We start from the raw sequence: 26,183 nt of genomic DNA on the forward strand, positions 1-26,183 counted from the left end.
TCTTGTGTCTGTCGATCTAAAGCGATTGCTTTAAATTGCATGACTTGTCTCATTTCATTAAATGGGGTAATGGAAATGTCTCAGCAAAACATACCAAAACTGTACCTAATTTACATAAAACGGGGTTTCTATAACTTTGAGCATATTTTTAATTCAGAGACAAAAGACTGATGCATGTGCAAGTTTTGATTTAAGAAAAGATTTTTTTTTTTAAACAATGGAACCACTTTTATGTCTTTGGTTGTAATTACCACTTGAGACAATGACAAAAGGTGACGTTTTCATGTCAGTATGTCCCAAATGACATCACCAGTACATTTTTCATTCTATCTAATCTGTTTTCGTTCTATTTTTTCAAATAACATGCGTTAACAATTGATTGCCAACTGGAATGGAAGAGCACAAAAAATGTAACTTGATATGTAGTTTCTCTAGAGGGAAAAACATCTTCCACTTTCATGTCAGTGTGTCCCATGCAACATACATTTGCCAAACAGCTATGTGTAAGTAGATTATTTGTTAGTGGTATAGAAAATACTGATCAACAATCAAAGTCAGTTTTCACATTCATTTTCTACCTATTTCTTATTTGTTTATTCTTTTGGCAATGGTGAAATGTCAGCAATCGTGTGTCATTCGGGACAGTAGACATGACACCTGACCTTTTGTCACTGTCTCACTTCAGGTCGAATGTTGAATCTCGGACAAGGTGAAAAGCTCTTGTACAAACAATATCCCAATGCATTTTTTGGGAAAAATGTGGTCGCCACAGTGGGGCCTCATCTTTTTTTAGCGGACGAATAAGACGTCATCAAACGATGTTATCAAAAACATTAAAAAAAAGAATCATGTTGGGATATCCTCTGGAAAAAAAACCTCATAAAGATCTGTCCAGCAGTTAAACACGAACACATACACACACACACACACACACGCACATACCTAGTCCCTCGGCTTGTGTTGCCAGCAACGCATTTAGTAAAATATTGCCTCAACGCAAGAACTTTTTTTTTATACAGAGAGAAGCACAAATGGTGATGGCAGTTGGCGTTCATTCTCACCTTGTTCTCGCCCCATTTGAACGTAACGCTTTTCTGGCTGCGCTTAGTTCGATCGCTTTTAAATGAGTTTTCTTGTTGACTTAATGATTGGGTGTGTGTCTGTGAACAGGTCTTTGCCTGTTTGATCGATTCGTTACCACCAGGGTTAGAATACAATGTTACCTCCCTTTTAAGACACCCCCCCCCCCCCCAATTTAAGACTTCTCACCTTTCAAGGCCTTATTTTGTCAGATTTTCTGTTCATAACCTCTGTTCATTTACTTCCATTTGAAGACTCCTTCTTTTGAGACCTGGTTTTCTCAGATTTTTAGAGGTCTTAAAATGGGGGTTCCCCTGCAGGAGAGCTGAATGCGACAAGCACAACATTCGCATTTGATGACCTCGGAATAAATCTTAGCAATCCACGTCAGTGTTGAGTAATGCATCGTCTAAAAAAAAAATCAAATATTTTTCTTTCGAAAATACAATGACTTCAATTCAGTGCAGAGTAAGAAGTGTGCACCAAGTAAAGTCATGACTGCCTCTGCTGGGTGTGCGTTGTTTCTTTGTTTAGAACAAGATAACGATAGAAATGTACTCAGCAGAAACATGGACAATCAAACATGAACACGAACACAGACCGGTTTCGACACGAGGTTTTTATCAGCAAATAAAACAAAGGAGAAATGACAGAAAGAGAATGAAGAAAATCAATAAAGAATAGGCCTATTTGTTTTGGTTTGATCTATTTAGATTTTGTTGGATTGTTTGTTTTGACACCGCCAAAAAGTCCACATTTTTCAATGAAAAAGAACACAAAAGAAACCAAGTTATAGAAAAAATGTTTATATATCCTCAGAACGACGATGCTGAAGTATGCACTTAACTGCAATGCTCTGTTGTGTGGTAGAAACCCATAGCCTAGCTGAAATCTATACTGAGAATATCCCATTCATTGCAAAACTATCGAACGTAAAACCTGCTTCGTTTCTCATCTCAGGTGAGAGTGTTGCTGTCTATCGATTACCTGCCGGAAGACACCGCCATCCGGCGTTAATGATCTCTACATGGTCTTCGAAGCTACCTTGTTCGCATTGGTGAATAAACTCTGTCTGTCTCTCTGTCTCTGTCTCTGTCTCTTTGTGTGTGTCTGTCTCTCTTTTTCTCTGTCACTCACTCTCTCTCTCTCTCTCTCTCTCTCTCTCTCTCTCTCTCTCTCTGTTTGTCTCTGTCTGTCTCTGTCTGCAACTCTCTCTATCTCTCTCTCTGTCTCTGCCTTACTGTCTCTCTCTGTCTCTCCTCCCTGTTTCTCTCTCTCTCTTTCTCTCTCTCTCTTTCTCTCTCTCTCTTTCTCCCTCTCTCTCTCTTCCTCTCTCTTTCTCTCTCTCTCTCTGTCTTTGTCTCTCTCTTCCTCTGTCTCTCTATCTTCCCCCCTCTATCTCTCTCTCTCTCTTCCTCTCTCTCTCTTCCTCTCTCTCTGTCTCTCTCTCTTATGCTCTCTCTCTCTCTCTCTCTCGCTCTCTTCCCCTCTCTCTGTCTCTCTCTCTTCCTCTCTGTCTCTCTCTTTTCCCTCTCTCTCTCTCTCTTCCTTCATTCTCTCTCTCTCTCTCTCTCTCTCTCTCACTCTCTGTATCTCTTTCTCTCTCTCTCCCTCTCTTCCTCTCTCTCTCTCTTCCTCTCTCTCTCACTGTCTGCCTCTCTCTGTGTCTCTCTCTCTCTATGTATGTCTCTCTCTCTCTCTCTCTCTCTCTCTCTCTCTCTCTCTCTCTCTCTCTTTGTGTGTGTCTGTCTCTCTTTTTCTCTGGTGTAGTGCCAATGCTATGCTTGTTCATCCAATTTAAACTAAAAGAATGGTAATTGCAACCAGACAAAAACACCAGATTTCTCCACTCATTTAAATCTTACTATTGGTACGCAATCCCCCACACGGTCTACCCCTTGTCGTGGGGTGGGGGCTTGAGTATCTCGATAACCCGGAGAGCTATGCCAGCCGGAGCAAATGCTCCTGGTAGGGCCACCCATGCTGGACAGGTCAAAGGATAGAGGTCAGACTAAGCTAGACCAGCTCCCCCATGAGTCTAAAATGGTTTGCGTAGGGTCAACACCCCTGCCTAGAAAAAGACTACGTTACAGAAGCATCAACGACAAATATCCAAGACACATGCCTGGAGGAGGAAGGGTCTCCATCAAGGAGATCTATGACGAGCAGAGATCAACAGGCAGGGGAAGACCTGGAGCCAGATCGAAAGGGCAGCCCAGGACCGTGTCGGATGGAGAATTGTCGTCGATGGCCTATGCTCCCCCGGGGGTTCATAATGGCCTAAGTAAGTAAGTATTGGTACGCAATCAATTGAACAAGTTCAACAGCATCGCGTTTTAGGGGTAATTATTGATTGTGAATTCAAGTGGCAGGCACAATTACAGCATATTTGCAAGAAAGTAGCCAAGAACGTTTTCCTCCTATCCAAGTTAAAGCAATTTACGGACAGAAGGACTCTGGAAATGTTCCACCATGCTCATGTAATGCCTCACATCAATTATGTTTCGACGCTCTGTGATGGCAGCAGTAATGTCCACTTGAAAAAGTTAGACTCTCTCTATCGTCGCTCGGCTAAACTCATCGTAAAGGATAATGCCCCAACAGATATGAAATTAAAAATGCTTAACTTTCTTCCACTGGAAAAGCATCTCAAGTTAAACAAAGCCATTTTCATGCACAAATTGTATTACGGCAAAGTGCCGATTTACATTACATCATTATTTAATAAAGCTACCGACAGATATGGGTCGGTCAACTTGATTCCACCGATTCCACGAATTGACCTTTATAAGACCAGTCTTGCTTTTTCGGGTACATCAGTTTGGAATTCACTTCTATCATCCCTTAAGCACTTAAAGTCATTAAAAAGTTTTAAAAAATGTGTCAAAAAACACACTAATGTCTGAGTAGTTTAACGCGTTTTGATTTACCACACTTAGTATTACGCCAAAGATATGCTGTGCATTGTATATTCTGAACATATTTTTGTTGTACTATTGCTACATGTTCGATTGCTACCAGCTTGTACTTATAATTACTTGCATAGGATGCATTTGATTTTATGAATAACCACCCCATATGTATGCTCTTCCTGCCTCATCTTCATCATCATCATCATCATCATCGTCATCTTTATCATCACGTGCTGAAGTTTTCTGACTTTTTAACTTTTTAATTTTTAATTTTTCACTGTTATCATTGTGTGTCTGTGCGTCCCAAGGACAGATAGTAAGAAAAGGCGTAGCCTTAAATCTTAATCCTTGTTAAATAAAGTTCAATTCAATTCAATTCAATTCTGTCACTCTCTCTTTCTCTGTTTGTCTATGTCTGTCTATCTCTGCATATCTCTCTGTCTCTCTCTCTCTCTCTGTCTGTCTCTGCCTTTCTGTCTCTCTCTGTCTCTGTCTTTCCTCCCTGTCTCTCTCTCTCTCTCTCTCTCGCTCTCGCTCTCTCTGTCTCTGTCTCTCTGTCTCTCTGTCTGTCTCTCTCTCTCTCTCTCTCTCTCTCTCTCTCTCTCTCTCTCTCTCTCTCTCCCTCTCTCGCTCTCTCTTAAGCTCAAGGCATGCTGTGGTTGTCAAAACGACAGAAGGACTGAAAAAGGATTTGACACGTATGAGATATTAGCAACAATTTAATTTGTTTTTGATAATGATCGAAGTGGGTGCATTATTCTAAAATTGCAAAGAAGATCGTCGAAGAAGCAAGCCGAAATGCCGATCTGTTGTACAACTAACGATTTTCATGACAGAAAGGGATTAACATTTCATATTCCTCTTTAAGGGCGATCCGCTCTATCTGTGACGTCATCAGTGCGTGCCTTAATTATGCCGTTCCATGGGATCTTTTGGAGGAGAGGAGGGAAGGAGGTGGTGGCGGTGGGGCAAGGGGGGGGGGGGGGGGCGCGTTGATGGGTTTAAGGAACACGTTTGAGGTAGTGTTTCCTTTTTTTTTAAACTATGTCTCTGTCTCTGTCTCTATTTCTCTGTTTTTGTCTCTCTCTCTCTTTCTCTCTCTCTCTCTCTCGCTCTCTCGCTCTCCCTCTGTTTCCCTGTCTATGTCTTTGTCTCTGTCTCTCTGTCTCTTTCTCTCTCTCTCTCTCTTTCTCTCTCTCTCTCTCTCTCTCTCTCTCTCTCTCTCTCTCTCTCTCTCTCTCTCTCTCTCTCTCTCTCTCTCTCTCTCTAGCTCTCATCGAGATATTAATTACGATGCTGCATCTGAGAGTGCGAGATTAAGTCTAATCGTGCCATCTTTTCGAAATTCACGATCGATTGTAACACCCTCTCCTCCCCTTGCCCCTCCCTTAATCATCCCCGCAGTTGTCCTCCGGCAATGCGGCGAACCTTGCGATAAATATAAAAGCTAAAACATAATACCACATCTTTCTGAGCTAAACAAAAAAGGAGAGGCTGAAATACAGTGGCTTGGAGGATTTTTTTTTTTAAATAAGGGACGTCGACATGTTTAGGTTTCTCAAACGTTTTTCTTCAGTGACGATGCATCATTGGCAGAAAACTCATTTTATAAGGTTTTTTTAAGTGTTTATCTGAAGTAGGATAAAGGAGAACAGTCGGGATGGACCGCAGTTTAGAAGTTAGAGAGATCGAGACAGAGCTAGACAGAAGAGAGAGAGAGAGAGAGAGAGAGAGAGAGAGAGAAGGCGGGGGGGGGGGGGGGGCGGAGGGGCAGAGGCAATCTGAGACAAACAAAGAGAGATCGTGTGCGAGAGGGTGTTTGATAGAGGGAAAGATTTGAAACAGTTTCTTGATAATAGAAGCAAAAGTAGCATCTTGAAGTGACAACAATGCGCACGATAGACAGAGAAACACACTATGTTTCAAAATAGACAAAAGAACACAGTATGTGTCAAGAAAAACAGAGAATTACAGTATGCTTGAAGTGACAACCGTGCACATGACTGTACCAGTACGAGGCATATTTGACATGGCAACCATCACCACAACCTCTGTGTCACGTTTCGAGAAACTTAAGGCCAAGATACACGATCGGTTTCGTCCGTACGTTTGAGACCGACCGCCCAAAACTGACCACAAACCGATCGTGTGGCATCCGAACCGTACGTCTCACACGCTTAACAGCATCCACCTCGGCCCGTCCGTTCGAAATACAGCTGGGTCTATTCCGAACGGATGGCAAACATCCTCCAGCCAATGAGCGCACGTCTTTCAGTTGACACCCACTTTGCAAATGGCGGTCAGTTCAGCATCAAAACTTGCCGATTCGGAATTGAAATATTTCATCACCCTGAATCTTGGCGACGAGTTGGAATCTATGGAACCATGGAAGTAAAAACTACATCGAGACCTGTTCCTGCTGTCCATGCAGCAGACTTCCACGTCAAATGTGGGGTAAAACGACCTTCACCTCGTACGTCTCAGGGGCATGGTGTGGCAAGCGTTCCGTTCCTCTGGAGACGATCAGGTCTGACCCGTCGACGCGCCGCGCGGCGTCCGCCTCAAACGTACGTGCGAAACCGATCGTGTATCTTGGCCTTTAGCCGTGTAAATAGCGTCATGGCGCGCCTCTTTCCGTGGAGTAAAAACAATTTCATATAAGAAGGTGCTCTGTAACAATTACGTTACACTGTCTACGTTAACGGGGTAATTTAATGAATGTCATGTCTGCAACTGAGTCTACGTTATGAAAAACAAAGCGAAGGAGAAATTGGCCAGCTATAACCAGTCAACTATCCGTCATTCAAGAAAGACATGTAACAGAAGCGGAGTGTAACGCGGTCAACAATCTGCTTTGCAAAACACTTTCCCAAGTCACGTACATATCACTGTCCAGTGACATAATTATGCATAGCCCTACACATCATGACCCTGTAATAATAAATCGATCAACAATGTGTCGACTATAGGCAGCGTGTCAGTGCAGACAGAGACAATTAATACAGTATGTTTCAAGATAGACAGAGAATGAAAACAATGTGAAAGACGAAGAGGACAGTTGGACAAACACGCACATTTACGCGTACGTTGTAACATACGTAGAACTTGCATTAGAGACACAAAGAAGAGCAAATCACGGAAGAAAAGTATTCATGCATTATGGCAATACAGAAACACAGAACAGTACAAATAATGATCAGATTGAAAAAGCCAGCAAACTTATCTATCCAGAAAACTAAAAAAAAAAATGACAACGGTCCAAAAACTAGACATACAGAGCGGGAGTACAACACGCGCGCACACATACTAAGAAATCAAAGAGCTCCATACCCTTTCAAGAATACTCAAGACATATGCTAAACGGCAAAGACAACACACACAGTCCCGCCCAACGAAATAAGAACAATAACGACAGACTGAGTACACAAGACGCAGACTACAACAAATAATAATAATAAGGGTATTTATAGGACGCAAATCCTAAAATAGTTCTAAGCGCCTTACAATCTTAAATATAATCGTCTTAATAACAGCAACAATACACAACGTAAGCGCCTTAAATCAATCTTAAGTATAATAATCTTCATAACAGCAACAATACACATTTAAAAACAAATAAACTTTAAATAAATGCAACACAATCACGTACACAATACATAATTCAAATGACTAAACAACACGATGAAAAGTATTCAAACACACCCCAATGAATGCACCCCCCCTCCCCTCCCCCATCGCCACCACGCACCATCCTATCCCCCGTCCTTTACGACAAAAGAACTAACATACAACATTTCCGACAGTGACACAGCCACATTGAGGACAGAAAGGCCAGTTGAGAGTTACCTGAATGTATACGCTACAGACAGAACGTGTGAGTTACCTCGATGTATAGGACAAATAGGCCAGGTGAAAGTTACCTGAAAGTACACACTAAGGACAGAAAGGCCAGGTTAAAGTTACCTGAATGTATATTCTACAGACAGAAATGCCAGGTGAAAGTTACCTGAAAGTACACACTAAGGACAGAAAGGCCAGGTTAAAGTTACCTGACCGTATATTCTACAGACAGAAATGCCAGGTGAAAGTTACCTGAAAGTACACACTAAGGACAGAAATTCGAGATGCAAGTTACTTGAATGTACGTACACACTAAAGACAGAAACGGAAGTGACCTACCTGAATGTATCCATCGCCCTTGTCCATAATATAGCCCATCATGGGGATCCCGAGCGTCTGTGACAGCAGGCTGACAGTCTGGATAGTCGTCACGTTGCCGAACACGATCAGCACGTGCAACGAAGACCGACGTCCCTCCATCAGGTTACACACAGCAGACAGCGTAGCCTTGAGGTCCTTGCTCGCCGTCACGGCCTGGCCGAACCAGTGGATGTTCTCGCTGTTGTTGTTGAAGTCGCGCAGCGTGCGGTAGAAGACGGCCTCGAAGTCCTCGAAGTCCTCGTCCTCGAAGATGGCGGTGATGTTGACGCGGACGGCTTGGCGCATGGTGTTGGTGACGACGCCCAGCACGACGAGAGCGACGCCCAGGCTCAGGCAGCAGCGGCTGAGGGCTAGCCGCGCCATGCTCCTCCCCCTGCTGACGCCTCCCTCCACGGCCCTCCTGTCCCCGTCTGCCCAGCCCTGCCCCGAGCCACACCAGGGGGGTGAGGGTGGGGAGGCTGCGTCATCGCTTTAAGCTACTCTCCTGCCACCAGGCCCTGCCCTCTACCGGGCAATCGCGTCGCCGGCGTAACACCCCAGCTTGGACCTCGACACCGTCCTCTGAAACATACGTCACACAAGGCAGTCAGGGTCAGCAGAGACATGGATTACGTGGTCAGTGGAGCAGGGAAAGGGTTAGCATGGCCTCACACAGGACAGTCAGAGTCAACATGGCAAGGTGACATGACATAATGGTCAGTGGGGCATGGAAAGGGTCAGCATGTCGTCACACAGGGCAGTCGCGTTCAGTGTGACGTCACAGGGGCCATCACGGTCAGTATGACATCACAGGGGGCCGTCACAGTCGGTATGACGTCACATGGGGCAGTCACGGTCAGTGGCACACAGGACAGTCACGGTCAGCATGACAACGAGACACGCATTGTATGGTCAGAAAAGCAGCACGCAGCATGGGATAGATGGGGTCCTTTTGATGAGGTAGGAGATGTGTAACTAGTATAATTATTAGTATGCTATCTTGTGATCTCATGATCATCAGCGTCACTTTTTTCTCAAATGTCTGTTTAAACTGCAATTTGTCCCATAGTCGATGTTCGTTTTCAAGTACCACACACAGCCTCGCACGTCAAACAAGTCCAGCTGTATCGACATTTATCCAGAAGTATTCAGCAAACGTGCATGACCGTTTTTACCCTGCCATTTTGGCAGCCATACGCGGCATTTTGGGGATGCATGCTTGGTATTTTCGTGTTTCTATAACCCACCGAACTCGGACATGGATTACAGGGTCTTGTGCTTGCGTGTACACACGAAGTGGGATAAGGCACCAGCAGGTCTTCACATAAGTTGACCTGGGAGATCGGAAAAATCTTTACGCGACCTTCCGCCTTGGAGGCCGGCGTCCTATCCACCAGGCAATTGCGCCCGTCGTCCTGAGTCCAAGCGGAACCCTGAGAAAAGAGGGATTACAACCCTATGGGACCCTTTTTCCCCGCGTTGTGCTAAACTGACTCTCTAAAGAGAGTGGTCGGAGCAAGTTTAATATCTTGTGCAGGATCATTGATTTTAACTGAATGTTTCTGGCGAATACTGCTTCCCAACATCTTTCCTTGAGTTTTTTGTTTGTTTGCTTTACGCCCAGCCGACCACGAAAGGCCATATCAGGGCGGTCTTTCCTTGAGTTCATTAAAGACATACGACATCGATTTGAAAAACCCACAAAGCAAGACGTCTCATTTTGACACTCACGTCCAGATAAACGATTAGTACATGGAATAGTGTAGGATGTCTTCATTTTTATCACCTTCAGAAAACAAGAATGCCAGTGGTCAAAATCAACTGCTCCGTTGATCATTCTGTCAAAAGGATAAGTCATTTAAATATTGACAAGAGAGAGGTGGGGGAGAGAAGGGAGGGTGGTGTCCGGACTATTAGTTAAAACTCATGTTACTAATAGGGTCAACAATAACAGTTTGTATTGCTTTCTTGTGATCAGTTACTCTTTACCAAATACGAATAGAGGTTTCAGGCACAAGCATAGTCTAACAAAAGGCAAGGCTGGAAGATGAAGAAAGTGGAGCATTTTGACTCTGTTACATGCCAGCCCTTAGGACGCCAGCTTATGTTTTCTAAACTTTGTTTTCAAACACTGGGGGCATCCTTACCTCATGGAGGTGGAACACTGCAGCAGTCGAGTCTTACATATAAAAGCGTCCCATAAAAGTTGGAAATCGCCAGGGATTGTCTACAGGAGGCAAGAATAGCCCATAAATCCTTGTCATTTGGTTTAAAAGCATATTCTCCGCCACGGCAGCTAATAGATAGCAAACAGAACGGGAAATATCTGTTCATTTCGATCAAAGCAGTACAGTCAAACCTGCCCTAGCAACCACCTTTCAATAACGACAACCTGCTAATTACGACCACCACGAAGGATCCCCAACGAGGGTTGTTCAGTAAGATTCAATTTTCCACAGCGACCACCTGTCTGTAAAGACCAGTTTTGGTTGGTTCCTTAGGTGGCCGTTAAAGACAGGTTCGACTGTATTGTGGTCGTCTCTTCTCCCCATGAGGGCCCCAAAGGGGGGGGGGGGTATCATCACGATCACGGGAAGGGAAATTTTAGCTTTCACGATCACAGTTACCTTGATTTTTGTTTTCACGATCACAAACACCTTGACGAATAGAGGATCATAGAGTGATACAGCTGTGAAAAATGTACGTTGAAAATAAAATGCTTTGCAATAATGCCCATCACGATCACGAAAACAAATGACGATCACGATCACGAGACTTGATTTTTTTTGTCATCACGGATCACGGGCAAAGTCCCATCACGATCACAGAGATGGAAATTTCGCCAATCACGGTCACAGAAAGGTCAAAAAACGCCAATCACGATCACGATTTTAAACCCTTTGGGGCCCTCCTCCATGTCTGGCTCATAATATAATGTCCAAATTTATATCTGTCAGCACAGCAGCTTTCCACGTGTCCCTGTGTTCAATGATACCGACGTTGACCCAGACAGCCATCGTTCCATCATGACGTCATCGTTGTCTCTCCTCGGAACGGTTTGGCAGAGACAGGGAGGGGGGAGGTGACAAGAGCGGTGGGTGAAGGCCAAGGATTGTCAGAAGCCATGGTAGTTATTTCCGAACAGACAGACGATCAAACCCTATATTTATATTGCCGCCATACCTTTCAGTGCTTGTCCGCCCCAACGATTTAGGTTCGATTTAGGACACATTTAGCCACGACTCGAAAACTCAGTTGAGCGCTGGTCGACTCGGCCGTGACTTGAGACAGATTTTGCGCAGACTTTCATTATAGCGCTTACTGACTGGTTAGCTCTCACCAAACCGCTCTTCCCGAATTAGGAGGTAGCTCCGATAGCTGAACTGGCCTTCAAGTCGGCCGAGACTGAATCAAGAGAATCGCCGCTTGAAACTAGTTTAAGCGTTTGCGCTGTTCACATGAGCGATTTTGATTTGACATGGCGCCGACTAAAATCGCTTGAAAGTTGGGGGAAAGTTGGCAGGAAGTCTGCCATGTGAACAACACTTAATACTTTACTGACGACCGTGGTGGGTCTGTCTGTGTCCTTGCACAAAGCGATATGGACAGATGATGTCCGGGTGAGAATACGACCCCACACACATCCATATGAGTGAAGGTTGAGCGAACCTTTCGTTGCAATTTCGGTTTTGTTACACCGACACTACCATTCTCACTCTTCTTCTTCTTCTTCTTCTGCTTCTTCGTTCATGGGCTGAAACTTCCTCGGTTTTTACGTATCCTTAGCGGATTATGACTTTATTCAGTTATTCTGCAGAAAAACAGAAATGCTGGAGAAAAACTGTTTGTTTCTGCAGCATTTCTGCATAATGTCATCTTTCGCGAGAGCAACGTTTTTTTCTGCAGTAAAACAGTTTTACTGCAGTAAAATTGAAATCAAGAATGCTGCAGTAAAACGGTGATGTTGTTTTACTGGAGAAAAACTGTTTACACTTTTTCTTCAGCATTTTGGCATTATTCAGTTATTCTGCAGAAAAACAGAAATGCTGGAGAAAAACTGTCTTTTCTGCAGCATTTCTGCATAATGTCATCTTTCGCCGAAGCAACGGGTTTTTCTGGAGCAAAACATTTTACTGCAGTAAAATTGAAATCAAGAATGCTGCAGTAAAACGGTGCTGTTGTTTTACTGCAGAAAACCTGTTTACACTTTTTCTGCAGCATTTTGTACTGGCTCATTATAATGTTGGAGCACGCGAGCCCCCCTCTGTCGAGAGATGGACTCATCCAGAATTACCAATAGTTGTGAGTGACACGAATGCATTTTGTCTGTCTGACTATCCCAGGGGGCGACGAATACAAACGCTACTTTACAAGGTCGTTCGTTTTTCTCCAGAAAAACTGTCACAGACTATTCTGAAGAAAAAGTTAATCGCAATAATGCTGCAGAAAACCAAGTAAACATTATGCTTCAGAAAAACTGTTTTACTGCAGTAAAAAACCGTTGCTTCGGCGAAAGATGACGTTATGCAGAAATGCTGCAGAAAAGACAGTTTTTCTCCAGTATTTCGGTTTTTCTCCAGAATAACTGAATAATGTCATAATCCGCCAAGAGCCAGTACAAAATGCTGCAGAAAAAATGTAAACAGGTTTTCTGCAGTAAAACAACTGCACCGTTTTACTGCAGCTTTCTTAATTTCAATTTTACTGCAGTAAAATGTTTTGCTGCAGAAAAAAACGCTGCTTCGGCGAAAGATGATATTATGCAGAAATGCTGCAGAAAAAAACGGGTTTTCTCCAGCATTTGTCTTTTCTGCAGAATAACTGAATAAAGTCATAATCCGCTAAGGTACGTGTATGACCGTTTTTACCCCGCCATTTAGGCAGCCATACGCCGCTTTTAGGGGATGCGTGCTTGGTATTTGATTGATATTTTCGTGTTTCTACAACCCACCGAACTCTGATATGGATTATAGGATCTTTTCCGTGCGCACTGTGTCTTGTGCTTGCGTGTACACACGAAGGTGGATAAGGAACTAGCAACAGGTCTGCACATAATCTCCAATCGATCGGCAACAAATCCACCCTTGACCCACCTCGCGGGGCCGGGATTCGAACCCACGACCCGGCTTCTGCTTGGGAGGCCGGCGTTTGATCCACAAGGCCATCGCGGACGTCTTTTTTTCACTGTGACACGAGTCTCACACTGACAGACATCCAACACACAGCACAGACTTTATATAAACGTACAAATTTCACCTCGAGGGGGAGTCTAACACTCAATTTAGAAAACAATGGACAGTCGCCCTGCCCACTTGACCAGTCTCAATGCCGGATACTTGAACATTCGTCAAAAGTGATAATTATCGTTCACTCAGAAAAGTGAGCGAATGTTCAGCTCAGACCAGTCTTTATAATAACCTTGACACAGGCAGAGTACGTGTGCAATTGAGCAGTGCTTACGTGCGCTGTGTGTGTGTGTGTTTGTGTTTGTGTCTGTGTGTGTCTGTGTATGCGTGTGGTGTATGCATTTATGCATCAAGAGTACACTGCAAGTTGTCAATTCAGGTAAAATACTAGGGTTAATTGGCATTTGTGTTGTGTGGTGACCAGTCTGCCGACATGTATTCTTGTCATCATTTTCACGAGTTTTCATTCATAACCAGCTGGGGAATAAATCTCATGTTCCTTATGCAATAAATTGTCGGTTCCCATTGTTGCAGGAAGCAAGTTACATGAATAATCAAAACCAAACCCAATAGAAACGCTCGGGAATTCTTCGGCACTTTTCATTGGCGTTTCCCCAGACCTAGACAGACGACACTGCTTCGCAAAGTTCCAAAATCGAACTGGCAAACAGAAAAGTAAACAAAAAACATGAAAGGTAACAAATTCATGCCCCCTCGGACCGACAAAAAAACATCAAACATCTTATAATATCTATGTAAGTTTCCCTGTTTCAACGTAGTACAGAGACGGTGAGTTCACATGCATACATAATTTGCACGGATTTTCATGGATACGACAGCGTGAATGCGGGCGTGAATATCAGTTCGTGACGAAATGGACATGTGACCCTAACCCACGAAAACTTGTCCCAATAGCTTGTCCGCTTTTTATTTATTTCCCCATCCTTTTAACAGTGTTTGAAACAACGATATGACGTGGTTGATTGAAACAGGATGACAATATGCCTGTGGTCGTTGACATCTTCAGAGCGCTGTTCGGAAAAATGAGTCCGTTCTTGTTTTTGTTGTTGTTGTTTTTTGTTTTTGCGAAAGTCGAATCATCTCCTCTTAGATTTCGCCTTGATCGTGAACCTGAGCTGTCGATATTCAATTGCCAACCCCTATGTGGACTTGTGTAACAGCAATCTTAATGTTGTGCTGGAAGAGCTTTCTCCGAGAGCTCTTGTGTTGCACCACCTGCCCTGTGTTGCGACAAGCTACGAGTGTGTCGATCCAGTGCTGGAGGCCTAGTGTTGCGACAAGCTACGAGTGTGTCGCACCAGGGCTAGAGACCTAGTGTTGCGACAAGCTGCGAGTGTGTCGATCCAGGGCTGGAGGCCTAGTGTTGCGACAAGCTACGAGTGTGTCGCACCAGGGCTAGAGACCTAGTGTTGCGACAAGCTACGAGTGTGTCGCACCAGGGCTAGAGACCTAGTGTTGCGACAAGCTGTGAGTGTGTCGCACCAGGGCTATAGACCTAGTGTTGCGACAAGCTACGAGTGTGTCGCACCAGGGCTGGATACCTAGAGTATGAGAGGGAGGGGCTTCCAAAATGAGGCAGGGGTACAAGGGCTGGCCATTCTGCCCCAACCCTTTTGGGGCTTCAGGAACATAGCGCCCCACATTACCAGCAAGATTAGGTGCTTCAAAATAATTCATTTTTTACTCACGAACTTGCGGTGCCAAGAAATCGATAAAAATAAGCTTCACATATTTGGAGAAATATTTCTCTGTGTCAAGTCGACAAGTGACCATAACTGTATTACCCAGCCGCTTCAAGTTCAAGAATATTCATGGACGGTTTAAAGGGAGGTAACTCTTATTCTTCAGTGACAGTCACACCAGTTCAATACAGGCAGTCATTCACAACGAAACAAATGTTGACACTTGACGGAGACTCAGATTCTTCCAGGAAGTCCTGTATAATTTTCTCGGTAGCATAGCAACAAAACAATCAAGTCACTCTACTATGCAGTTGACTTGAACGGAATTCAAACCTCTAATCTTGGTATTCAAATGACACGGCGTCGCGAAACTCCCCATTTTCTTCCCTCGACGTGTTGGTCCAGTGCTGACAACGTCAAAGTATCAAACCAGTGCATTGAGTGTCTTTGGGTTAGAACTCCAGTGGAATCCCATTTTTAAGACACCCCCCCCCCCTCCCCCTCCCCCCAAATTAATTTAGACTTCCTCCTTTTTAAAACCCTGCTTTCTCAGATGTTCTGGTTATAATCTCTGTAAATTTGCCTCCATTTTCAGACTCCCTCCTTTTTGAGACCTGATTTTCTCAGATTGTTGAAGGTCTTTGAAGTAAAAAAAAATATATATATTTTTTAATACAGCAACTAAAACGTTTTTTTCGAACTCGTTGGGAATGTATTTGAGTCAATGGTATGCAAGAGAGCTGAATAAAATTGTTGCTGTTGCTTTGGAAATTGTTGTTTCCTTCTCGATAGGGTGAGGAATTGTTTGATTTTCTCCAATCTGAACTGTTGCCGGTTTTTAAGATAGATTATCAGTTTGAAGCATAGATGATCTCGGGGCGACCCGGTAGTTGATTGTACTCGCAGTCTGTGACGCGCGCGCGCATGCACGCACACACACACACACACACACACACACACACACACACACACACACACACACACACACACACACACACACACAATGTTTTCTCGGTATTTTAAATTAGGACCATGTTTTCTCGGTATTTCACAGGACTACAAGTTTTCTCGGTATTTTTACATTCAACATGTAAGTGCCACAAAATGTACTGTTTTGCAGGGCTTAAGTACACACAACTGCAAGGCCTGTCTTGTTTTATAATTTTTTCTATTGGGGGATATCTATTAATGTGTATATGTTTTTCTCTCTCTTTTTACCAAGCATGATTAGACCGAGGCCGTTCCTACAATGCAGAGATCATCACGCTTACCCTCCTATAGCACCTTACGCTCAAAAGACGAGTGTGTGCGTGTGGGCGGTTGAGACCGAAGGACGGATGAAGAATTAATTATGGATTAGCGTGGCCAAGCCACAGCCACTAAAAGAAAGCTGGGAGCGGGCGAAGGATACAAAAAATGGAAATAATCAGGGCTATCCTACCGCGCAATTACCGAGGTCCTGGGCGCGGTTAATTGAACCTTAATTGTTCTCAATCACGCTTGCCTACTTGCCAGCCCAGTGAGGTAGCGACACGACCTGGACAAGGGAAAAGTAGGTCCTCCTTTACGTTGCAGAGGTCAGCTGTGCCAACTACTGTGTTCGTGTGTGTGTGTGTGGGGGGGGGGGTGGGGGTGGGGGAAGGGGTTGGGGGATGGGTTGTGTGTGTGTGTGTGTGTGAGTGCGTGCGTGCGTGCGTGCGTGCGTGCGTGCGTGCGTGCACATATCTGTCCAGGGCTTTTCAACGGGTATAACCATCCCTACACCGGGACACATACTATAAATCTAAAGATGAGAATTGTTGAAAAGTGAATTTCTTACGGGCCGCGTATGTCGATCTGCGAATTGAATTCTTAAAGAACAAAAAAATCCACTCAACACAGGAAACAGCCTGGAGCTGTTAGTTTTGAGTATGTGCCCAAGTGGAGGGATAGCCTTGTTGCATGCCAGATTTGTGATGGCTGACAATTCGTTGGACAAGGAAAGAATGGCGTGTGTGTCATTCTGTCATCTTCGTCTTCTTTTTGTTTCATTTTTATCGTGAATGTCTGGTAGTACTCAATATTGACGGACTGTGTGATGATATCTTCTGCTATGGTCTGCTGAGACAGTGATATCAAAATCGAGACCGGAGGTCGAGATTTTGATATCACTGTCGAAACAGACCAATAGCAGAAGATATCGTCACACAGTCAGTCAATGTTAGATATATTGCTAATTCTCTGGACATTTTGTATTTACTGTAAAGAAATTACAAAAGTCTCAGTTTTGGCTGTTCCATATCCCTCCCTCTGATTATTATTTCTTTTTGTTCAATCTTTTCTTGTACTTTTCAGTATTTCAAAATGTCTTTTCTTTCAAAAAGTCTTCAGTCACTTGCTCAACTAAATTCTGGGATAATTACATTTTCATATATATTTCTTTGTTTTTAAATTTAAGTGTTTTTGTTTTTGAAGTGGGGAAGGAATAAAGAGGTCGTCAATATCAAAACTAATATCGACGGAAATGTCGTCGATATCACTTTTGCACTGAGGTCAGTTTTGCCCAATTGACCAATGGAAATCCACGTAACATATGAAATGGCAATATTGGTTGATGTCAACAACGGAATTCAATGGAAATCACGATAATAGTTGTCCGGGACCATAGTCTAAACATTATTACTGAAAGGGAAATGGCAAAAGAACCATGAAAAGTAACCATAATTATCAGCTGGTCACAGTCGAATCAAACTTGAGACAGCCTCAGTGCTCATCTTAGCAGCCTTCCTCTTAAAAAGTAACCGAGACTGATCCAGTTAAACAGCTTATACTCAGAACCATTCTGATAATCATCGGTCCACGCTATCGCTGGTCTCTCTGACAGGATGAATAATTACTACGCGCATTAAAGGGAAATCTACCAAAACAAGAATACAGAGTTATCTCCCTTATGTTTTTCGCTAATGTTTTTGATAACAGACGAAAGACGAACGTGATTGTAGAATGGCCGACTTCGACAGTGATCTCCGTTCTGTTCTTCACAGTTATGATAAAGATATCGTTCTTTGGTCAAAACAAGTCGAAATTTTGAGACTTCTGTGGGAAGGAGACCGTGATATTGTTGCATCACTCCCAACTGGTTACGGAAAAAGTCGTCCGCTTCATAGCCATTTTGTTATGATCACGTGACAAAGTTGATTATCACGTGACACTTTTGCCATATTTAGAGTTGTTTGCACAGTAAATACATCCGCGAAAGGTAGCTCGCTTGAAACTGTCTTACATAACAATTCCTTTCTAAATTTAAAAATTACACAACACCATGAAATATCATTATCGACGATCGCGAATCTGATTATATCAATAACACATTACGAAAAGCTCTAAATATGTACACAAATCGATTTCCTCTCCAGAGAAGGAAAACAAAGGCATCCTGTCGGGGATAAATGAGACCCGAAGGGAAGTAACCCATTTCAGGATGACTCAGAACGAGATCACAAAAACATGATAAACGGCCAGGGTTCGCTTTCCCACTGTAAAGCGCAAAGGACATGACATTGTACTTTTAAGCTTTCTGGATCCATACTACTGCTGGGTAAAGTTACTCACAGCGAGACCACAAACACATAATAAACGGTCAACGTTCGCTTTCCCTACGGGTAAGATAAAGGACATGTACTTTTAAGCTTTCTGGGGCCATACAACTGCTGAGTAAAGTTACTCACAACGTGACCACAAACACATAATAAACGGTCAACGTTCGCTTTCCCTACGGGGAAGATAAAGGACATGTACTTTTAAGCTTTCTGGGGCCATACAATTGTTGGGTAAAGTTACTCAGAACGAGACCACAAACACATAATAAACGGTAAGGGTTCGCTTTCCCGCCGGTAAAACGCAAAGGACATGTACTTTTAAGCTACCGGAAGCCATAAAATTGCTGGGTAAAGCCCTCTTCCGTTGAAGGGTCCACGTCAGTTGGGCTTTATGTCACCGGTTTTTTTTTCCAATTAAACGAATGGAATAGGCTAAACAATGGCGCGGCCCTCTGATACCGCTGCTAAAACATCTCTCGGGATGCTCACCCAGTACAGCGGACAATCGTCCTCGAAAGAGAACAAGAGGATGTCGCAACGTGTGAGAAGAGGGGAAGAATAGCGGGGATGGTACACAGAAGAATAGCGGGGATGGTACACAATCAATAAGAAACAACTGACTGGCAGACAATGGGTGACAAGCTGCCCGTGGAGGCTGGAGCGTTGTGCACGTGCTTATACAGTCTCCAGTGTAGCCAGTGCACATAGTGGTGACAGCAATTAACTTGGTTTAAACAGAACTTTATTCAGTTTTACATTTAGTATCATGACATGCAATACGTAATATATGACAGGGGATCCGAACTCGAGCATAAATATTAACGTATCCCAGGGGAAACATTAAAGAAGTATAAACACGATGGCGGACAAAATCAAGATACTAATTTGAGAATAAATGCATTCAGAAAAGCAAAATACAAAATAGTGGTGGGGGGAGCAGGGCTAGTACAGAAGGATAAAAAAAAAATAAAGTTAAAAAGGACAAAAAGAGGAAACATAAAAGTAGGAATGGAGAAGAAGAAGACATGGCAGACATGGAGCGCCAATCGTTGGGAAGGTAACAAAGCGCATAGATAACGGGTTGGTACGGTGTATATATCGAGGGTTGACACTTACTGTGTGATAAACTTGTGGTGAAACAAAGCGCACAGATAACGGGTTGATACGATGTATATATCGAGGGTTGACACTTACTTTGTGATAAACTTGTGGTCAAACAACTTGGCAAAGCGCACAGATAACGGGTTGATACGATGTATATATCGAGGGTTGACACTTACTGTGTGATAAACTTGTGGTGAAACAAAGCGCACAGATAACAGGTTGGCACGATGTATATATCGCGTTGACACTTACTGTGTGATAAACTTGTGGTGAAACAAAGCGCACAGATAACGGGTTGATACGATGTATATATCGAGGGTTGACACTTACTGTGTGATAAACTTGTGGTGAAACAACTTGGCAAAGCGCACAGATAACAGATTTATACGATGTATATATCGAGGGTTGACACTTACTGTGTAATAAACTTGTGGTGAAACAAACTGCAGAGAAAACTGGGGTTGATGCATAATATTGAGGGTTGACACTTTCTGTGTGATAAATTAGTGATAACTTTGTTGTGAAAAAACGCAGAGAAAACTGGGGTGGATGCGATGCATATATCGAGGGTTGGCACTTACTATTTGATAAATTGATGAACCCAACTTATACACTCAAGAACGCTGATTTTAAGTTCTTAGTTACTTCGCACTGCACTGGCGGTCTTCGACGAAACTAGTTTTTACACGCTTCGATTTATAGTTCATTTTCTCCATTTTCTCTGTAAATCTGTTATCGCACTGTGATGTTTCAATAACCGAAATGATAGCATTTGGGCAAGGTCACAGTCGGGTCACTCTTCATTTGGCAAGGTCACGGTCGGGTCACTCTTCCTATCAATGGCCTGAGTCACGTGTTTCGAGGACAAGATGGTCATGTGACCCAAAGGACAAGCGGATGGTTGGTGAGGGACCTTCCACACCCTCGGTTTATCCTGGTAATCAGTTAGCTTAAAAATTAACTGGTCAGAATGAATAAGGGTCCAGGGAAATGTCATGCCTAATTGTACGTCTAATTCCAATGCACTCTTTACAATTGTTCATCATTGTCAATCACAGTGTCAATTGGGTTTGTTTTGTGATGACATTTCCCACGGTTAATAATCACGGTGTCAGTCTGGCGAGTGGGGTAATGCGAGTTCTCGTGTTGACGGACAGAGCAGAGCAGAGCAGATCAATATAATCCATTAACTCGTTTTACGGTTCTACAACTGTGTTCCCATGTCAGGCGACAAAAGAGTTGCGTAATGGGAACGAACCAATCTGTGTTAGATGATAGTGCAGGGGACACGTCCACGGGTTCCGGTGGCGCGCCACATTACACACGATGAGAATAAAGCTGTCAACGAGCTCCCTCCCCCTCCCCCACCCCCCAACACCGCCTCCCCCCCCTCCCCTGTGGTGCCAGTGCTCGCCACGTGCCGCTGTGTGTTCAGGTGTGCAACAGGTATAAGCCTATCGATCAGAGGATTAATGAACAACACTGTGCAGTCGGGGTCCTCCTATAAGCTCACACACACAGCACAGGTTGTAGCTTCACTTCAGCATGCGGCGTGGAAGACCTTCCTGCTTTTTGGTCGAGTTCAGAGCGGGAGGGGGGGGGGGGGTGGTGAGTGGATGGTGTTGTTGTTGGTGGGTACGTGTGTTGTTTTTTTGTTTTTTTTGTGTGTGTGTGGTATTGAGCTGGTTCGGGTTCATGGGCTCCATATTCCGTTACCTTCACTCGGCCAGAGTCTGTGACTCTGTAACCAGTGATGTGGGATGAAAACTAGGCCTACAAAGAACAGTATATTACCTGAGGACTCAAGACTCGAGACTCCTAGACTCAACAATTTTACTGTCCTCATAAAAACCAGGAAAATTGCCTCGCAGTGTCAGGCGGTTAAAAACAAAATACTTCAGGGGCAGATTTAATGTTCGCGAAAATGATACATTCCGTTGTGCGCCTAATTGTTGTGTCACGTGTCTTACAACGTGGGGAGGGGTCTGCGTGTGTACATACTCCTACGTGTGACAGTCCCTCACGCGTACTTCTTTGTTATTGGGGGGGGGGGGGCAAAAAGTTGGTTGATTGGGGCTTTGCTTTTTTTTTTTTTTTTTTTTTTTTTTTTTTACAAATTATCGGATGAGAAAATGGCCGTCTGCTCAAATGGGTACGTGGACTCTGATCATAACAGAATAGAAAACGACATTCTTTATCGAAATATGTTCATTACTTTGCATGCATACAGACACAAAATTAATACAATTACTATATAGGCATACATATGTACCAAGGTGAGTAGTTAAGAAGGAACAAGCTGACTCTACAGACATCCTTGTTGGAACGACAGGCTGCGTGATGTGTGGGAATGGCACTGACGGTTGAGCTGGGGGAGGGGGGGTGGGGGTGGGGAGGGGATGAATCCTAGTGACCAACGATGACCTTGGATGATCCACAATTCGAAGTCACGTGACAAGGTCAAGCGTGTGTAACGACGTCCAACGGACCGAACACAGCAAAGCAGCCCTGCAAGGCAGACAGCCTAATTCACCCCAGCTAAACACATAGTGTGTGTGGTGCCTTACATGAGGCGGTCTGGAAGGTTTTGATCGCGTTTGGGTGTTGTTGTTGTTGTTGTTGTTGTTGTTGTTGTTGTTGTTGTTGTTGTTGTTGTTGTTGCTGTTGGTATTTGTGGTGGTGGTGATGGTGTGTGTGTGTGTGTGTGAGTGTGTGCGGTGACGCCGGGGCTGCGGCGTGCGTGCAGTGACGCCGGTGCGTGCGTGCGTACATACGTGCGTGTGTTGGTGTTTGTGGATCTTCGGGGGGAGGGGGGGATTAACTTCGAAAAACTTTGGAATAAAATTATTTCCACTCGACCCCTTGCTCACACTCGGACCAACATATACTGTTTCCAAATATGAAGTAGCAATGCGTTGTTCGTGAAGTTATTACGATGACCAAGATAAGGTAAAGCCTTTACGTCTGTTGAATCTCTACCTGCATGTAAACCTACATGTGCATCGCACCGCGTATTCTGGAAGGTTTTCATTAATTAGTACAACCTGCTTCTTTGAAGTCCAGACATGTGTGGTCTAATTACAGTATAACTTGTGTCGCAAATAACCTCTTCTCCTGTGCATCAATATGGTCCCAAATACACAAAGACACGGAAAACTAGTGTAGCCTATGCAATGCCAACGTTTGTCTGTCTGTGCGTGCGTGCGTGCGTGCGTGCGTGCGTATGTATGTACGTCTGTGGTAGAAACTTTAACATTTGACTGAACACCGAAATACTAATTTTACCTGGTTATTATTCAAGCAACAGCATCAAAGTATTGAAGCAATGATCAACATTTCGTCGGCACGTATGTAGTTAAAGTGTGTATCCAAAAAAAACGGGTGGTGGTTTTTTTTTGGTTTTTTTTTGGGGGGGGGGGGTAAAAACAGGTGCCTGGTTTGTGTCGTGTGTGGTATGTAGACCAGGTCAGGGGTCAAGGTTAGGTCAGATCGCGTGAAGGATTGTGGTATAGATACAGTTATCACCAAGCTGCAGTTCGCCGATTCGGAGACGATTTCACATTGTTCGGTTTCGTAGCTCCAGAAAAATAGATAAAGAAGATACCAAAGGAGATTTCCTACAGGTTAATCTGTACAGCGTGTTTCCAGTGTCTGCGCGAGGAAGCGCTGTCGAAAGCGCAGTGTCGATCTGGCCATCTGGCAGTCGTGTCCCCGTAAGTAGGCTACAGACAGACAGATCTAGATCTAGTGTCTCGCACTCTTGCACCGTGTCACCTATGCTTACTGTGTGTGTGTATGTGTGACGGAATGATTGAGTGTGTTGCACTGTTTGTCGATTTCTTACGTGAGCCTTGAAGGCTTCGCCTCTTGTTCGATATTTAAATAGCAATGCGTGTAAATCTGGTACGAGACGGCAAGCCATGTAGTATTCTGTTTATCCTACATACTGTATGTGCGTGTCCTGGAATGACGTACGTTTGTCTCGGTGACTTTTCATCATGAGCAGTGGAAAGTTAGGTTCCTGCTAGACTAGTTTGACGCGACCTCATTTACATGATAGAACCACTAGTGAAGTGAACGATATTGTAATCTCCTGGATGTAGGATAAATAATGCTATTACAGAGGAAAAATAATGAATCGTGAAATCGTTTCCCCACTGAAAAGTGCGATGCACATTGTTGTCAGAATTTACAACCGCGTTATCTCACATATTCAATACGGGGGAAAAAGAACATCTCAGGCAATATGAAGTGAATTAATTCTCTTTGTTAAATAAACAAACATATGGTTGTTCCAGCTTAAAAACAACTGCTTGTGAAGCTGGACGTAATCACTGTTGGAAGAAAAATAATGAATCTTAATGATGTTTTTAAGAGTTGAATTAGTACGGACAACTGTAAGGACAACTGTGAATGTTGGATGTTAAAATTTACCTGAATGCCTTGACCGAAAATGTATGTTGTCTGTCAGACTTTCTCTTATCACTTCAAGTGAACTAGACATAGACTTTCCTTTTGGTTTACTGTATGCTCTTCCCCTTTTTTTCTCTGAAGATCCTTCTGTTTTGCTTAAGCACCCCCCCCCCCCCCCCCCCCCCGAAATGGCTGCGATCTGCTGGCCGATGTGAATGCGTGATGTATTGTGTAAAAAAATTCCATCTCACACGGCATAAATAAATCCCTGCGCCTTGAATATGTGCGCGATATAAATTGCATAAAAAAATATATAAGAAAAAATAAATCCCTGCGCTTAGAACTGTACCCACGGAGTACGCGCGATATAAGCCTCATATTGATTGATTGATTGATTGATACAGAGCATATCACCCTCACCGTAGTACGTTATATAGAACACACTTTCAACTACTGTGTTATATAAAGCATATCACCCTCACCTTAGTATATTATACGGAGCATATCACCCTCGCCTTAGTGTGTTATATATAGATGTGACAGGGGAGGCTACCGCTCCTTTCACAGCATACTCTGCACACGAGTTGTTGGCCTTTAAGTCAACACCTCTGGATTGTGGAATTCTGTTTGTGATGGGGTCTGGTGGTTTCCGATTGTCCGTATGTTCATGGAAACCTTCGGGTTTGCATAACAGTTTTTATAGGGCCAAGAAATTAGCCCTAACATTTTCAATCCTGTTTGATTGCACTTCGCTTCCCGAGGTGATCGTAGTGTTACGGCACTCGGTTACATCTGGCGCTTGCGAGCAGGGATGGGACTCGGCATGATATGTTCAGGTAATGGCATAATATGACCACTGAACATTTTCGTGCTGTTCCCATTCTGCGAACTTGGGATGGACAGTGGTCCCCCGGTTCGGAACTTCGAGACGGAGTTCATTCAAACGGGGGCGATTGTGACAGGGGAGGCTACCGCTCCTTTCACAGCAGACTCTGCACCCGAGTTGTTGGCCTTTAAGTCAACACCTCTGGATTGTGGAATTCTGTTTGTGATGGGGTCTGGTGGTTTCCGATTGTCCGTATGTTCATGGAAACCTTCGGGTTAGCATAACAGTTTTTATAGGGCTAAGAAATTAACCCTAACATTTTCAATCCTGTTTGATTGCACTTCGCTTCCCGAGGTGATCGTAGTGTTACGGCACTCGGTTACATAGAGCATATCACCCTCGCCTTTGTGTGATATCACCCTCACCTTCGTGTGTTATATAGATCATATCACCCTCGCCTTGTGTGTTAAATAAAGCATACCACCTTCACCTTATAAAACATATCATCCACACCTCAGTGTGTTATATAGAGCATATCATCCTCGCCTAGTGTGTTATATAGGGCATATCACCCGCACAGAGTGTTATACAGAACATATCATCCTTATCTAGTGTGTTATGAAGAGCATATCACCCTCATCTCGGTGTGTTATATAGATCATATCACCCTCGCCTGGTGTGTTATATAAAGCATACCACCTTCACCTTAGTGTGTTTTATAAAGCATGTCACCCACACCTAGGGTGGTATTTAAAGCATATCACCTTCACATTTTAGCATATCGACGTTGTCATGGAATTTTCGCGTAACTGATTTTATACAGCTTTTCAGCGGAAGGCCAAAACTGACTACTTTTATTTATAAATTGTGTTTATATTTGTACCTGGTTTGGATAGACAGATAAAAGAATGTTGAATCATGTATTGTTGATCGTATTTTAGAGAATGTCTCTCATTGAGAATAGTTTACATATTCCAAAGCACAAAAACAAAACAAAACGCCAAGAATCGAGTTACGCCAAAATTCCAGGACGACGACGATATCATCCTCGCCTTGTGTGTTATATAGAGCATATCAACACCTTTGTGTGTTATATAAAGCATATCATATTCCCCTTAGTGTGATATATAGGGCATATCACTCTCACCCTAGTGTGATATACAGAGCATATCACCCTCACC

At 43.6% G+C, this 26,183-nt stretch overlaps 1 protein-coding gene and 1 long non-coding RNA gene across 2 annotated transcripts in view; one reads left to right on the forward strand and one right to left on the reverse strand.

Moving 5' to 3' along the window:
• Positions 1 to 8,576, reverse strand: part of LOC138965951 (glutamate receptor ionotropic, NMDA 3A-like) — a 165,044-nt gene extending 156,468 nt beyond the window's left edge. The window contains exon 1 of the mRNA XM_070338034.1: positions 8,172 to 8,576. Within this exon, the coding sequence (XP_070194135.1) occupies positions 8,172 to 8,576 (405 nt within the window). The remainder of the gene's footprint in view (positions 1 to 8,171) is intronic.
• The window catches only part of LOC138967312 (uncharacterized), a 534,423-nt gene that overhangs the window by 401,168 nt on the left and 107,072 nt on the right, over positions 1 to 26,183 (forward strand). The window lies entirely within an intron of this gene.

This window comes from Littorina saxatilis, linkage group LG5, assembly GCF_037325665.1.
Source record: "Littorina saxatilis isolate snail1 linkage group LG5, US_GU_Lsax_2.0, whole genome shotgun sequence".
NCBI lineage: Eukaryota > Metazoa > Mollusca > Gastropoda > Littorinimorpha > Littorinidae > Littorina > Littorina saxatilis.